Below are 17,831 nucleotides of genomic sequence, written 5' to 3' on the forward strand. Positions count from 1 at the left end.
GGGCTGCTTCAAATATCTGCTACGCTCCCCTGTTTATACAAACTGGTATGATGTTTGCCTTTTAGTAACAGCATGACATTGCTGACTTTTTATTCAGTGCACAATTCACTATAATTCCAGCTACTTTTCTAAAGAACTGCTGTCTAAGCAGTTGTTCACCATCCTCTGCTTGGAAAGTTATTCCTGCTCCAGCATAATATTGTCTATTTGTCACTGCTGACTTTAATTCTGCTTTTTTTCAGATTATTTTTCTAATTTGTCAAGATGATTTCCAATATCAATATAGCCTCCTCATGCTGGCGGCCCCTCCTATCTTAGTGGCATATTTAACCAGAACATTTCATTTCATCATCCAGGTTCTTAATGGAAACACTGATCAGAATTAAACTCAGGACCGATGACTGCCAAGTCTCTATTTCAGAGCAGATGAAGTATCATTTCTTGATACTTAGGGCTGATGTTGTACAGTCCTTCATATTTTGTTAACTACAAAATAAGGAATACATATAATGGACTTTTACATACACTTCCCAGTATTTATTCTCTAGTATAATAAATGTCTTCAGAACATGCATTGTAACGTTAGATTTCTCTCTGCACAACTAGATTCCTCATCTTAAATGTACACGTGGGGACAAACGCTGTGGCCATGGGGCTGCCTGGCACCCCTCTCCTTTGGAGCTCCCCCTCTGCAAGGAAGGCTGAGAGTGCACGGCCCAGAGTTCTCCCCCTCCTTTATAGTCCCCAAACCAGGTGGGCACTGGTGGTTTGTTCAAGGCACAGGAAGGCTCAAGATCCCATCAAGTCTCTGAGACACTTCATTTCAACTCAGAGCATAGAAATTAACTTCCCAGTCAACACCATTGTACTGGATCCTTCTCAGAACAACCAAACTGTCAAAACTGCAGTTTGGACCATTATGCATCCAGGAGGCAGGAAAAGAGAAAGCTTACCAAGAAGTTTGAACCCCCTGAATACAATATTTCTGCTTGCTTGGAAGTCAGCTGCACTGCTTTGAATTCAAAGTTCTTTAAACTGTCCTCTATTCTGTTTGTCAAAACAAATTAGTTTGCTGAAACGTAATTTTTTACTGCGAACTACGTATTGCTACACAGGGATGCCTACAAGAGAATGCATACTAACTATATATATAGCTACATATATTTATAAATGTATTTATATATTTATTTATATTTATATACATTTATTATAAATGTATTTATAAATAGAAATATTACATATTTCTATAATTAGACAACATAGATGTAATTATTTATATTAAAGTAACACTTTGATTATGCTTACTGATTATACAATCCATTTCCGTCTGCTTTGGATGAGCAAATCCTCAGTATTTCATTTTATCACCGGGAAAAAAATGATTTATTTCCCCAGACGTTCGACATTTCTCAACATCTCCCATGTCCACATTCCGTCCATCATGCAAAGCTCATTTTTGAGATTAATGTAGTGCTTCCATGATTAATAAGTGTTTACTGTAAAATGGCGTTCAGATTCCTTGGTGATTTGTAACCCTGGCTGTGTATCGGTTTCGACAAACAGAGATTCCTACTCTTGCACAAGTCAGGAACCTTCCTGTGGCGCAAAGGGATTCCAGGGTATATAATGGTCCTAAGGCTACAAGTCTGGTGGTCAGCAGAAAAGTGGGAGCCTAGAATAGGAAGTCATTGTCTGCTGCCTACATAATATGCCATAAATTTGGGGGGCATTATGTCTAGATTCCTTCTTTTCTTATCAGTCTTATTTCTCAAATTCCTTTGCTAAATTAAGTATTGCTCCAGCAAATACAACTACATTGTATAACACCATCTATAGAATTGGGTCAGCTGCCCCAGCAGATGTTCATCTAAGCTTATAGTCTTTTTGTCTCAAAGGAATACTCCTCCTTTCAGTCATAATCTTTCAAAATTTAAAAAACACCCTCTGAGAAACTGTCAATACACTGATTATGCTCAATAATCTTTCCTTTATAAAGGAGATAACTCTTCATTGTAATGTAACTTAATAAATTATCTAAACAAGCAACACCACAGCTGACCGTAACAAATCAATCTTCTACCCTCTCCCTCATCCCAATCAACTCTCATCCACACACACACACAAAACTTCACACGCGAATAATCTTATACTTTCTTAGTACATGACATGACCTGCATTGTTCAATAAACCCAGCTCTTCTTAAACTGTACTACCAAATGAGTCTACAAGATTATTCATGCAATTAAAAGTCATCAAGGCCATTAAGCGCACAGATACACCAAACCCAACAAGCACTTGGCCAGCAAGCTGCATTCTTAACCCCTTTTCCTAGGGGAAGAACTTGAAGACCTGAAGTCTGAGCCATTATTTTTTATGTTCATAAAAATAAACTTTTCGTAAATGTGTGTCTTTTTCGTTTCTTTTCAAAGATAAGGATGAGTTTAAGAGTAGTCTTTTAGTTTAGCTGTGTTCTGTACCATATTCACGACTCTCTGTATCTTAAGAATACTTCAGCATGGTTGATGTATGCGCACATGCAAATTTCTTCTCACCTAATTCAGTGATGGTGTAAAATAGTTGTCACCTCAGCACTGGTATAAAGCTAGATAATCCGAGCTATTCTGCTTAAATTATTTAGCTTATTGAGGCATGCCTACTACTTTCAAGGAGAAAAGAACAAGAGCAAAAAACTGTATCACACAATACAATTAGTCTAGAGGACAACTTGTGTTCATTCACATCCTCTGGAAGAAGAAAAAAATAAAAAGCCAACCATACCTACAGTCTTTCTGCAATTTATCAGCAGGTCAATAACCTCTCCAGTATATGCAGGCCACCGCCCTGCTCAAATCAGCACAAGGCAACAATAGAGATGAGTCTCCAAAACCCACTGATTATCAAATTTTCAAAGCAGCTGTAGGGGCTGCAGCAGGAACTGCAGCAGTCCCAGGAGCAGCACAATCCAGAGCCAACTCTCTCACCCGGGTCACTCCTGCGATTGCAGTTGTGCAGCTGCAGAGTGAGGGTTGAGCTGCTTCCTGAGAGCCACCTCCCTGACCTCCCCGCCGGGACAGCACATCACGTGTGGCTCACAGCCCACTGGCTCACACTTCTTCTCTGTTCCCAAGATTCAGCTCAGCTGCAACCCCCTCCCCACACCCATAAATAAAGCCTAAAATAAGAAAAAGCTGTGGAAGCCAGCCTTGCTATTAGCCTAAAAGCAATGGCTTTTGATGGAGCACATGGAGAAAGAGGTAATGCTGGCGGAAAGCAAGAAATGAAAGTGGGCCAAAGCCTCAAGCACAGGACATGAGAAAGCAAAGAGAGGGAAGGAAAAGTGGTCAGAAAGACAGGCTCACCAGCTGTTACGCTGTGGTATGACACGAAGGGGAAAAAAGAGCCAATTCTACCGCTCCCTTCTAACATGTCACCTCCAACCTCCTTCCCCAGCACAGGACAGTTACCAAAAGAAGGGTCACTTTACTACCACAAGCCTTAGAGGGACTGCCTGGAGACCTGTGAAGAATTTGGAGCATTTGAAGTCTCTTTGCCTGGAGCCTAAGTTCCAGCTGGCAACATGAGTCAGTGCTCCCTAATGAGTCTAGTTTACACAAGCCCCTCTGTTTTTCATAGATCAATCAGGTGATGTTTGGCACGTGCTAAGTGTGGTATGTGTATTAAGAGGCAGGGAGCATCCAGGTGGTCCTTCAGTGGATGAGCAGGCTTTTAGCCTTGAACTAACATATTCTGGAATTCAAGATATAACAGCACTTCTCCTGGATTAGAAGATTCTGAGTCCTGGCACTTTAATTAAGATACCTCAACTAAGAAAGCATCGAAAGTAGTTATCACAAGCATTTATCTCCAGACAGAAGGGATAACAGTATCCTCTAGATCTGCCTTGTTAATACTCTACCCAAACCTATTAACTCCTCACCATTACCATCCTCACTTCTCAGTCATGCGAGGCAGTTCTTTCTATTTGCTGCTCCTTTTTTCCCCAAAATAGAACAACACGAAAAAACCAGCAGACTAAGAAAATATAAATGAAGTATAAGCAAATTTCTTTTTTCCTCTAAAAGGTTCCAAAACCAAAGTAGGCAGACTTGCAGAACCATTTCCGCCTGATGAGCTGATGAAAAGAACAGGGTTCCTCAGAACATGCCTACCTTTGTATGTATGGTATAAAGTTACACACAAACTGGTCCATATTTAGCAAAGGACTAAAATAGTTAAAGTGAGTTACTGTTATCCCTTACTTTACTTTTTTGTGTGTGTTTAGACAACGTCTGCAGTCTCCAAGAGCCAACACAGCACCCTGGTTCCTCTGGAACCCACTCATCCCATTCCTCCAGCTGCTGCATGAATCATTGTTGTGCAGCATGACATTCCCTTTGTAAAGTGCTGGTTACCAAACCACTGTCCTCAGAAAGCTGGCTGGCTACACGCTGCTGGCGTGGGTCCTTGCTTCCAACTGCTGCATGGCCTTAAAGACAACCATGACGCATTAAACACTATCCTGATACACATTTCCCTTGTAAGCTGTTACTTAAGTTGCTGCAGGGCAACTATGTTCTTGTGAATGAGTGAGTAGGTACCTCAAAATATCTTCTAAGACACAGTCCACATAAAGAAAAAAAAAAAAGAGAAAAAATACACACAAAACCAAAAAACCCCCAAACCTAACAAAAACAAACAAAAACCTCCCAACAACAAAAAACCACAAACAATAAAAAAATAACACATGTTGGGAAGTCTTGCTCTAGACAATGTGTCAGCTCCCTGTGAAAATTTCCCTGCTCCAGCAAGTCTGGGAACTAGACCGAGACCAGGGATTATCTCCAGCTCTACCATATGGAGATGCAAGAGACCAGGCCAGTTGCTTGTTTTATTTAAACATGTGTTTCTTTTACCAGCAATATTAACATTGCCTTGTTCCTGTTTATACTTAAGGAAAGGAGAAAATAAACTAAGTAACTTTTTCCCTCTCATTTTGTTTTGCTCTTTTAAGAGTTCCCTGTTCCTGTCAAAGTGAGTTAAGCTAAACAGAAACAAGGCGGTTTTGTTCCAGAGTAAATGTGTCCACACTTGGAGTTCTCTGGGAACTGTTCCTACAATTCAAATGCATCATCCCCCACCCTGATCCTTATTAACCTTCAGATGTAAGAAGACCCTTAGGTTGGGTTAATTGGTTATTTACTTAACTGACCACAATAAAGCACAATTTACCAGAGACAGCACAGTGCACAATACCAACCCACTGCTTTTACCATTTTGGTGAGGCACCTATTTTAGTGGCTTAAAAGTTTCTAATAGTTTATAAAGCTTCAACTGCATCATGACAAGCGTGGTACTGCAGCTCAGAGGATCCTGAGAGAGAGTTTGGATTCCTCACACTGATCTACACGTGACACACTGGAGATTCCTCTCAAATTCACTATAACCCTCTGCAAGAACTCATATTAAGTCAAGGTTCAGTGAGATTTGTGATCCAATGTGCTGACTGTAATGAACGTACTGGAGAAACCATAAAGTTTTCAGTTCCCTAACACAGACTCCTCCTGTAAGTCACTCTAAAAATCACACAGAAAACCTAAGCCGATTGCTTCCCAATATTAGCAACATTACTTGACAACCAGCACGTATGTTAGTAATGCAGTAAATGTAAATGTCCTACAGCACTTCACAGCAGGAGTAGCTCACAGTGCTGAATCCTTATTGGCTCACAGACCGTGAGTTTTTATTTCGCTATTTCAAACGTATTAGAAAGTCCGTTTTGTCCCAGATTTTTAAGTGAATCAGAAAGGCACCTCTCTGCCTACAGGATAAAACAGAGGTGTACTTAGCCAGGTTCAACCCATGCTCTTTTCAACAGGGACAGCGCTTAAACTGGTGAAGTGAACGATGAAGTGGTAAACTTACTTTCCAGTGATAAACTGGCTTCTGGATGGTGTGCACATAGGCTGAACGTAATAGTTCTCCAGTTTAACCCCTTCAGCAGCTAGCTTGTCCAGAGTGGGCGTCCTGATCTCCGATCCGTGGTACCCTACATCTCTGAATCCCTGATCGTCAGCCAGGATGAAGATGATGTGAGGCTGCGAGCTGGGGGCGCCGGCCCCCAGTTCCTCTCCCAGCCCGGTCCTTGTCGCCTCTGTCACTCCGGGGCCGAGTCCGAGGCTGTCCCAGGACAGGTAGCCGTAAGTGAGAAGGCTGAGCACCGAGAGGCCAGCCAGCACCCCCACGGCCAGCATTTTCCCCTTGCCGAGGCGGTGAGGCCAGTTGCACCCACCGCGGGCCATTCACCTGGGCTAGAGCAAGAGCGAGATAGAAAAGTAATAATAAAAAGAAAAACCAAAAAACCACAACAAACCGAAACAGTCTCTGACGCGGGGCCGGGGACCGTCAGGGGTCTCGCCGGGCGGGGGAGCGGAGGGGAACCCCTCTCATCGCAGCCACCACCAGCTTCAACAACTTCAACCGCTGCTGCGGGAGAGGCGCCGGAGGCCGCTCTGCCCGGTGCTGGAGCCGGTGCCGGCCGGGTGGGCAGGGCCCTGCCGGGGGTCACAGCATCCTCGGCCCGCCTCCGGCCCCGCGCCGGGGCGCCGCTGCCTGCCCGTCCCGGGGCCGGTGCCCATGGCGGAGCGAGTCAGGGCGCCCCGGCGCAGCGCGGCCCGCGGGACGGGCCGGGTCGGGCCGCCTCCCCCGCGCCCCCCCGGCCCGCGCAGCGCCCTCCGCCCGCCCCCTCCGGCGCTGCCGGGCTGCTCCGTTCCTCGCCCCTCCCCGCCGCCTCCCGGCGGCTCCCGGCGCACGGGCTGGCGGCCCCTCCAGGGGCAGGGGGACCCCGGCCCCAGGAGGCAGCCGGAGCTGCTCCCCGCTGCCCGCCCCCTCTGCAAACCCATCTGCTGCCCGCGCCTCCCCTCCGGCCAGCTCCCCCCGCAACTTCTTTCTTCCCTCCCCTCCCGGCCTCTCCTCCTTTCTCCCCTCTCTCCGCACCTCCTCCCCTTCCTTGCCCGGCCCCGGGGCGCCCCCCGCCCCTTCTCGGCCAGCGGCCCCCGCTCGGATGTTGCTGTTTCCCCCGCTGCTCCGCGCATTTGGGAGGCGAAGTCCCCCCGGGGCGGCTCGGCGGGCACCGCCTGCTGTCATCTCCCTCGCTGCAAAGGGCAGCCCTTTCTGCCGGCGGGTCCCACGTCTCCTTCCCCAAGCTAGGTGGTCGTTTTGCCCTCCGCTCCTCCACCCCCCGAAATATTGATTGTTTTAAGTGTTTCTGAAATCGCCACGAACATCTGGAAGGTATGAATGTACTGGATTTCTTTTCAGCCACAAACCAGTCACAAGTCCCAAACCCTCCAATTCTGGTAAGGCTGTGGCAAATGTAAGGAATGTACCCTTTCAAAGTACTATCATTTTTAAAAATTTGGGTTAAAGTATGAATGTGCTGCAGCTGCAAAATACAACTTCACCCGAGTCCTGAAAGACACCGAAACAAGCAGAAACTTACCTTCATGCATGATTACGCTAAACTGAAGTAAATGTGCAGGTTTGACCTGTCTAACATGAGTCATCATGGCAGGAACAACTTTTACTCAAACTAGATTTTATAAAGCATTAACTCTTAACCAGCCACTTGGACAAAATCCTACAGCTAGTGCACCTCTGTACCAGCAGCCCTTGGAAGCTCCAGCTGCTCCCTGCGAACAGCCGGGCTGGCTGGTATCCCTCCACACAAACCTTTCTGTCTCTCGATTCTTAAAAGGTGATGGATTCTGGTACTGAAAGTTCAGTATACTCTTAAACATTTGCTCTGCTCCCCATGGCTCTGCATAACGCAGCCTCAAACAGTTTTCTGTGGAACACAATATTTTTAGATGGGGTAGGTCTTCTCTTATGGAGCACAACTTCCCTTGTGCACAGCATGGCTTTCACTTGTGCACTTCTAATGAAAAGTTCCCAACACCAACCTTATCGTAACAGAACATGACAGTCAATTTAATGGCACCGAGTTAACATTTTTCTCCCCAGTACACCTTCTGGTGGATGCTTCAAAGAACCTTCCATGCATCAAATGGACAGAGCAGACACGAGAAGCAGCTTCTAAGATCCATAGCGTGTGTATTGGTGTTGAATGTTGGCTTATGTACTTCGATTCCCTTCAATAACATTGTGTAATGCAAGTGTCTGGATTTTGCCTGCCTAGATGTCTGCTGTAATTCAGTTCATAACAGCACTTGGTGTCCTTGCTCTGGGGAGAAAAAATAAAGTAATGCTGTCTTGAGGGAAATTTGAGTCAACTGTAACTGATTTTGTGCAACCTAATGTGAAAAGAGATGTCCCCACTCTAAAATTTCCACTGAAAAGGAGCTATTTAGAAAGAACTAAGCATTGTGCTGCAGTTTACAATGCTGCAGCAGGAAAAACACAGGAGTAAAAGTGGATTTAGTGACTTTAATATGCTACCTAAGGACTTGTGCACACTGGAAAGTGATATTGACAAAGTTACATCTGCATTGTAAAACCTACAAAGCTTAACTTCTGAGGTAGAACATCTGAAATCAGAGGAACTTTACAGCATGTTAACTCGAGCTCTTTTAAAAACCAAAACCACCCAAACAAATAAAAATGAAAACCCAAGCTTCTTAAACTGAAGAAACCCTTTGATTTTTATATACTGAAATTACATTCAGTTTAAAAGAATTCTGTATTCACATTTTTTAGTCCTGCTTTTCTCCCACTTTTACAAGACCGAAATAATATATATAGTAACCTAAAACTATACATGATAAAACACAAATTGGATTAGTAATGCTATTTTGCCTTTAACCCACCTACTGCAAAATGGCAAACAAAATATAATGTCCTTATAATATAAGCTGTAATAGCACCGTGGACCCAGACAAACATTAGAGCATCACACTAAACATCTGATCAAATGTATTCATACTTTCTGGTAGTTAAATATATTTTTCATTAATTCTTTTTTGGTTTGTTTCAAAAAATATCGAACACCAGCTATTACAGTACACCTATGATATAATTCATGCTTTATGATATCCACATACCTGTGACTAGCCATATATGATTTTGCTTATAAAATCAAAATATTTCCAACACATTCAAAATACTCAGATTGGTAGGAGGCTGGCTAAAGGGGATCATTCCTGAGTAGGTGACCAACATCAGTAAGCAGAACTACAGAATCATATGAAGGAGAGCTTGGAATTAAGATTTTTTGAATAGTAGAAAAAAAAAATTATGCAGACGCAAGAGAGCTCATCTCCCTAAAGAGCACATCTATTAGCGGACAGCGGGAGAACATAGCCTGCAATTTTCCAGGGCTGCCTTATGGCAGTGCCCCATTAGCATTACCAAATCCTGTTAGTCAGCACCCAACTGCAAATGAAAACGTGTCTGTCAGACATCTATGAACTTGGCTTTCTTTCTTTATGGGCCTGACAAAACTTCCTTTTTTTTTTCCCATTTTGTGAAAACAAAAGTAGGCTTATGTCAGCAAAATATTCTGCTAACCTATAAGTAAAGAGGCCTTGGAAGATAACGTGCTATTAATATTCCACCTAAGAAAATATTTGTAGACGCTCAGGAGCTGCAAGCATGGTTTGTACAGCCCATTCAGGATGCTCAGCGAAAGGAACAGAACAGCTGTGAAAGCCGGAAGAAGCGTTTTTCCCTTAGGGAAAAAACACAGAACCTTCATTGGTATTTAAACTTGAGTGCAGTGAATACATTAATTCAAATATACAGTAGTTAAAACTGATTTTATTATACCATTAGGAAATGATATATTTTTAGTACTTGTGATGTAGTCTCCGTGTGTTGACACCATAAAATTAACTCAATTAAACATGTGCAGAGAAAGTGACTTTAGTTGAAGACTCATCTGTAGTTATTGTCTGGCAAGGTAAGGCTGTTAAACCTTCCCTTTTCTAGTTGTTTCAGTTCAGGCTGAGATCTAACCTTTCTGTTTCTGAGATATACATATGTGCCACACAAAAATAAGCCCAAGAAGATAGCAGCTTCATAAAGTTAAGTACAGCTGAAAAATTAAATGAGGCTGTTCCTTCAAAGCCAATCATGACAGAGACCAAAGAGTCAGTACCAGCACAGACAGCAAAGAACTAGTCTGGTTGAATGAGTTTCTGTCCGAAGCCTCAGCTCTGAGGAATTGCCCCTGGGAGGTGAGACTCAGAGGGATGTCTCCGAGTCGCAGCTCCGCTCCTGTTCCCTCCACATTGCCAAGCCACTTGCAGCTGGACTGGGTCAGGTTCAGGGAACGGGGAACCTAAAGGGCCGTTTTGAAACAAGCAAGCAAGCAACCAACCAACACCCACAACTATTTTAAAACGAGACATGCCTTGGGGGAATGCAGATAAAAATATTTTCCAAAAAGGAAAAAACACGTTTTATTTTCTTTCTCTGCCCTACCTAGCCCTGTCTGCCAGCTGGTGCAGAAATGAGATGCTTCTCCAGTGCAGGAGGCGACTGGCACACAGGTCCAGCGCGAGCAGCATGCAAGGCTGGAAGATGCAGCCTCTCATTCCTTGCGCCAGTACACGTCCTGAGAGGGAATCTCCCCACGAGTTCAAGAGGAGCAGAAATAATAATGGTAAATGAAGTCTTGGGAGGACAGTTTGCAGAAAAAAATAGATTTAAGTGCTAACAGTTCTATGATAACATTATAACTGTTCTTCTAACACTTAGTTCCACAATAAAAAGGTAATTCTTACTAGGTGGGGACTACTTGTTTCTTCTTACCTTCCAGTCAGAGCTGTCAGGTACTACAAAAGAAAGGTTTTGATTCAGGATGTGCATTCCAATTCTCTTCCTGGTTACGCCCGAGGCCAGAAAACTGCGTCAAGAACAGCTTTTTGAACTGTTATTTTTAGCTTAATAGCTACAACTGTAGTAAGAGCAAAGCGGGCTTTGGCCTACACACACAGACAATATTCTTCCTATTTCCAAGAGGAGGAAATGTAACTAGGCATTTCCTTTTACCCCAGTTAATTTTTTGCATGCCACTGACCTCAGCGTACCTTCCTGTTGGGAAAGGAAAAAAAGCAGGACTTCGCTGCGTGCTCTTTCCCAGGTGGATGCTGTGCTTTTGCCAGGCACTCATCACTGGAAACAGCGTATTATGAACATGAATAAAAACCTGGTGAGTCATGGGACTTACATCATTCCCTTTGCCTCCGTCAGGGGACCCTGGTAATTAATTTACAGATGTGCTACTTGTGAATTATCAGATTCCACCCATGGCTTACTCCCTGGTTTATGATGACATAACCAGAATTTTGCTGTTAACTTATTCTATATTTAACACAGATTTTCCTCAATTCCCTGCTGTAGTTCATAGGCAAAGGTCCAGATTCTGATCTCAGCTGCCTGTGGTGATGTAGATGTGCAGTTACTCAACTGATGCCCATAAAGTCACTCTGGAAATTTAGAACTTGACCTTAGATATAGGTCTCATGGCAATCCCTGTAATAACCGAAACAACAAAACCTTCGGAGCTGATAGCTGCCTTTCTAGAGGATCCTCCTATTCCCAGTTATGTAAGGTTCATTATCCCTAACAAAACAGAACCAAGTGTTCAAATTTGTATAGTCCTACTGCTTCTGGAAACAGCAACGGGATGATACGTTGCCTAGTGTGCTTCCTTAGGAAAAGGGGGCCATTTTAGTAGCAGATGCCAGGGAAAGCCCTTACTGAAAAAGGGGTCACACAGTTCTCAGTGTCATTGGAGATGCTGTAACCCCTCTCAACTTGAAGTGGCTGTCCCACTATGTGGTAGATTTACTTACCAGTTATGAAGCCCAGTCTGCAAAGGAGCTGCATTTATACCATCCATTCACAGCTAGGGTTTCTCACTTGTAATGGCAAAAAGGAATTTTGCTGCACCAAGGATGTGCACAAAATAATTTATTTTGCATGGACAGTGAGACAGCTCCCCTACCCATTTTTCTGAGCGCCATCCTGGGAACCTCTCAGGACTGAAAAAGGAACGAGCCTTACAGACCCAGTTTGGTGGTTTGTCACACCCGTGCCTGTGCCTGGCCCCCACCTCTGATACTGCCAACAACATGTGTTAACACCGTGGGAAGTGCCCTTGAATGGGCAGACTCTTTGGCTTGCCACCGATGCAAGCACTGTTGGTGGGTTTCTGCTGCAACAACGCTAGTTCTCAGTTAAGGCTTGCCCTTAACCTCATACAAATGTAGACACAAAATCTCCTTTGATTTTTTTTTTTAATGCCACAGTCTGGATGTTAGTGAGTGAGGGGCGTGGACATTTTTCTGGTTTTACTGAGTTTCTGAAGAGCCAAATAGTTTGAATAGATTACAGTGCACTTCTGGAGGCTGCCACAGCCATCAGCGTGTAAATGCTTTGAAGCTTTGGTACGCTATTGTTAACATCTCTTTCTCGGAGAACAGCTATAATCTCCAATATGGTTTCCATGCCACACATACTATAGAAGGAATAGTCTCATTTGTTCCTAGATCACAGGTTCTTATACACAAGGTCCTTGTCTTGTTTGAAACTTGTCTTAATATTAGTGCAATTAAGAAGGCCAGAGCAAGAGAACTGGGGCAGGGCACGACCTTATAATGCAACAGAAATCTAGAAAATTTAAACAGGATGGATCTTTTCAGAATAACTAAAGTATTACAGTGGAGATAAAGCTTTCCCTTCATAAAGAAAAAAAAATTATAGTTTATGAGGCATAATACCACAACCTGCTGCAAGTGTTTTACCAACTGCCTGTCATTCACAAAACTGAACATTTTTTTTCCAGACAGCAGTAAAGCTGAAAATACAAGATGGTCAAAAGGATACAACTGCAGCAAAATATAATTCTAAGTATTGCTTTTGTCCTCATGAAGTATTTGATTTCAAGGTTATGGTGCACAGCTGCAACAAAGCTGCTCCTTTCTAATGTGAGCTTTAAGGGGGAGATGCTTTTAACTCGGAATGGTGCATGGTCTTCAGAAGGAGGAATGCTAATGAAGTGCTTGTAAGGATGTTTTAAATACTTGTTAAATATTAGAAATGGCATCTGGATGACTCACTACTATACAAAATACAAGCTTCAGGTCATGCATAGAGAACTTCACACATTATAATGTCAGAGATTACTTTGGTAATGAGTTTTAATCATACTTTATAATGATTGGCAATTAAAATAAATGTAAATACATTTTCAGAAGGTCTTCTAATTCTACCAGCTGTGCCTGACCAAAAGAGAGTTTACAACATAATTATAACAAGCACATACAAATATGTTTGCATACACTTATAAGCGCTTCCTATAGGTACTGTCCTGTACTCGCCTAGAGGGCAATGGGAAAGATTTATCACAGATATGTCTTCATTCTTCATTTCCATAGTCTAATGTTACAGTTTTGTAAGTGATTCTCCTTTGTTCTTTTGGGAATATAGCCAATAATGGTTCAATCCTCTCAGATGTGTTTTAAAACAGCAACAAATATTCTGGAACAATCCACATCTAGTTTGATATTTATAGTTTTGTCCTGCCCCAAAATGTTTTAGTGGCTAGGAATCTACAATATTTTCATGCTATGCAGCTGCTGGAACTCCTGTTAAAGAAGATATTGGCTTCAGAGCCTCTGCAAATTTCCCTTTTCTGTGAGGAATGCCCACAAACTGTGATAAGCCTATATTTGCTGCAATTTCTGAAGCTGCACAATGCTGCATTGTGTTTTCTTCTGCTGCTGGTTTATACTAGGCAGACTGCTACATGTTGAACCATGCTAGTATAACTATGTGCCACTTGTTTCTCTGAGTACTTTTGTTTCCTTCTCCAGCTTCATCTGTACAGTCTTTGATATACCCACTGGACAGGAGACAGCATTTCTGGTGGTAAGCCTGGAATTACATTCACGCTGATTGACACACCAGCCTGCGAGTGTCGCTTGTCCCACCCGCTGCTGCCGCAGGAACTGCTCTGCCCGCTTTCTGTCCTGCCTGTACCTGGCTGCCAATGTTAAACAACAGAACTGATGACATTCTTTCTCTCTTTCCTGTTTAATTCAAAATGACCGACCAGTCAAAAACGTGACAGGCGAGGCAAGCACAAATGGAATGGTAATGGTTCCTATAACGTTTGCTAAAGAAAAGGAATGCGATTTGGTTTGTTGTTACTGCAGCCCGGGAAGATGAACAACAGCCAGAATGTGACAAGTCAGAAGCTACAATTTTTTAGCACAACTAGAGCAGGGCAACAGCAGTGAAACAATATTTCATAGGTATGACTTTTAAATTTTCATGAATGCTGCAGAACGCTAGGACCGGTCAGCTGAATTCCAATAGTCAAGTAAAGCTTACAAAGAAATTTATAAATAGAAAATGATTGGATATATGTTACAGATTGCCTATTAGACACGTCGACTTAGAGCAGAAGATAAACAGGTTTAGGTTCTCTTCCTCTTATGCCTTTGCTACTCCCACTATCCCTACATAATTATACTTCTTATGCCCTACTGCCCCAAAAGAGCATTTCTAATAAGGATTTGATTGAATATAATAGTGCTGTATCACACAAAAGCCCCAGTGCAGAACAAATTGCCCAGTGTTGACATTTTATCCAGTGCAAAATTAAAATAATTGTGGCTGACCTGAAGCATACGCTGTTAGAAGATTATTTCAGTGTTATTGAGGTATCATGGATGCTTAAAAGGTAATCATGCAGTCAAACAAACAAACAAACCTATGTACTTGACAGTGGTTGCAGAATGCAGTTTTATACCAAGAAAAATGCGTTAAGATAGGTAACATGCACTAAGTTGTAACAATATGTCCAAAAGACCGTAGTCCTTAACAGAGATGGCTGAGGTCTAGAATACAAGGTCTGACAACAAGCACACAGATGTTTTAGGAGATCCTGAAAGTCTGCATAACAGCAAAAGGAACTCGAGATATCGTTATTAAATATAGGACTACTTGAAATTCTGTATTTTATCAGTTTTGTTTTTTATTTTTTTTTCCTATTGGTTTCTCCGGTTGTGAAAAAACAATGTGGAAAATGACATTCTAAGGATCCAGTTGGAACCATCGGAGTTGTGCTAAGCTTCATTTTGTACTATATAGCTTGCTTAAAATACAGCAGTTGGGTTAATTTGCGTTGAGTTCCTTGATACTAAGCTAATACTGGAAAATACATTGACTGACAAAAAAAAATAAAGAGCAGACAGAAGCATAAGTAGTTGCCTACGTTTACGTTCACTTTGTGCTAGGACAACATAATGCCAACCAATAATACCTGCATTGAATTTAAAGTATGCGATTTTCAAAAGCTTAAAGTAATAATGACTCTTATTTTCTTTAGACTTGTACTCTCACAACCATGGTTCTTCACAGCAGTCTGAAATCACCTGCCTTCCTATTTCATAATACTGACCATATGGTTTCCCTTGCATATTTTTTTTTCAGTCTGGCAACTTGCTCTGCGGAACATCAGACCGCTTCTTTGCTTCCTATGCAAATGTCTAAAAATTCCGAGTTAATTTGACATAAAAAATAATTTATTTTTTAAATTAGTGCATTTGCTTCCATACTGATGATAGAGTGAACACACATGGGCAAGTGTCTTCTGAACAATGGAATAGATTAATTTCTATTTTATCTACATGGAAGATTAAGTAAAAAATTCTCAGAGTATGCTAAAAATGCATGACAGCACAGTTACTGGGCTCTTGCTCCCAGGATGTATTACTCAAAAGAACCTTACTTGACCAAGTGCTTTCTTTCATCCACTTCTCAATTCTTTTACTAGAGTTGTTGCAAGTGGAGGGAAAAACAAACAAACAAACCAAAACAAACCCCACAACTTTTTTGCTATTGGCAGCAATGTCTCAGGTCAGGATCCATATGGATTAGCAGGACAGTAGTATTCAAACTCACTAAAATCTTGCAGTCATTCAGAGTATTATCTTTTGAATACACAAGACTGATCATGGGCCACAACAATTTGTTGAACAAAAACATCTGTTCTGCATTCTGATGATCAACTGAGTGTACAAAGGTAGAGAGTTAAAAACAATACTAAATTTCTCATTGAGATTTTTCTGATTTTTCTCTAAGCTAGAAGACAACTGAGCAATGGAGTTGTGTGAAATGCTTAAATTTCTGGCCGCTTCTTATCTCATCCCTTTTCTTCAGGGGTAGGTGGAACAATCCCCTCACTACACTCTTGCCAAAGCGGTGTCTCTGAATGGGGCTGGGAGTGACCACATTAAGCAGTTGAATGAAATTAAGACAGATGTATTGAGCAGGACAAGTTGTCATTTTTCTGAGACTTGTTTGCTTATTTCAACATCAAATTGTTGACATCACTAACTATAAATATTGGAGGAGAGTCGATAAAGAAATCACAAAGAGATAATAGGTTTTACAGGAAAATGCTCTTGAGTTGCTAATATAATTTCTTCCTTTTTTTCCTTTCTCAGTAAAAAAAAACCCAAACAAAGCCAAACCCAACAGAAAACAAAAAAACCCCAACAAAACACCCAACAACAACAAAAAAAACCCCAAACCAACCCATTTCCCTCCCCTCTCCCATGTAAAACCCCAACACCTCACTCCTTCAACTTTAACCAGATCACTTAGTTCAGCTGGTTTCTAGTTCAGAATTATTAACTGCTAGAACGTCATTACTGTAGAAAAGTGTTGGGAAATATATCATAAACGTAATCTGTGTATTTCAGTAATTGGAGCTATTCACATGCCAAACAACAGGACTAAACTCAAAAGCAGAACTAACTAGTCAAATCACAAAAGACACTAACTGCATTCCTTCTGGAGGCACTGGTGAAAGCAGTGAAGCTTGATCTGGCCTGTTCCTTATCTACCTAGAGCTAGGAACAAATGCCTCTTGTCTGAAAAATGGGCTCCTTCCAGCAACCAGCCGTTCTGGGATTTCCCGAGTTACAAGTTGTGTCACAATCAATAATTGAAATGGAAATTACAACAGTTTTATATTGAACCTGTTCATATTTTTGATTTTATAGCCACCTTTGGCATGAGTGTCACAATGGACAGAAAAGCAATTTCCAAATCTACTCTTTTATGTTACCTTGTGTTGCTGAGTCCATTGATTGTTATGAATAATGGTCACACGTGCCTTTTTTGATACAGACACTTTTTTTCTGGAATCTAGGATGAAATCACCAGCTCTCTAAAATTAATACAGCAGCTATACATGTAAGTGACAATAAACCATTTGTACATTGATTCAGATCCAAGTCTGGAACCCTTCTTAAAAAATCCCCCTGTGCGACACTACAAATCACTTCAGCAGAACTAATGTATATTTCATGTCATAGAGCATCAGGTGAAGGAATAACTAATTTGGCAGAAAATAGGTGTTGCTTAGGAATCAAAAGGTAATAAATGAATGCATTAATCAAGTTATACTACAAAAGTCACCTAGAATGAAATTCAGTGTAGCTCTATATCACACAGAAATGTAAAATCTGTAGGCAGTGGTGTATTCTGAACACTAGGATAATAAAAAATTGCTGATTAAGTTCAATTAGTGATTAAAAAGCATAAAATGTGACCTCTTGGATTCTACAGAGGACAATAAGTTCCAGCCAAATTGCTGTATAAGAGCATGTCATGCAAATTAGAGTCTCAAGGCACTATTACAGTGTAAGTAATAACAATCAGCTTAAATTTTGCAGGTAGGAGGTTTCTATCACTTCCTTTGGGAGTTCATGAGCATTCAGAAAGTTAGCGATAGCTGCATACATTAAACGGGATTTCAGACTGGCCTGGATGATTGCCAAAATTTATGAAAACAT

General features: G+C 41.9%; 1 protein-coding gene across 1 annotated transcript in view; it reads right to left on the bottom strand.

Annotated features, from left to right (window-relative positions):
• Positions 1-6,649, bottom strand: part of ARSJ (arylsulfatase family member J) — a 44,942-nt gene extending 38,293 nt beyond the window's left edge. Inside the window, exon 1 of the mRNA XM_065633798.1 lies at positions 5,923-6,649. Within this exon, the coding sequence (XP_065489870.1) occupies positions 5,923-6,299 (377 nt within the window). The 5' untranslated portion in view covers positions 6,300-6,649. The remainder of the gene's footprint in view (positions 1-5,922) is intronic.
• Between the last annotated feature and the right edge of the window lie 11,182 nt (positions 6,650-17,831).

The sequence above is a fragment of the Caloenas nicobarica genome, chromosome 4 (assembly GCF_036013445.1).
Source record: "Caloenas nicobarica isolate bCalNic1 chromosome 4, bCalNic1.hap1, whole genome shotgun sequence".
Lineage (NCBI taxonomy): Eukaryota > Metazoa > Chordata > Aves > Columbiformes > Columbidae > Caloenas > Caloenas nicobarica.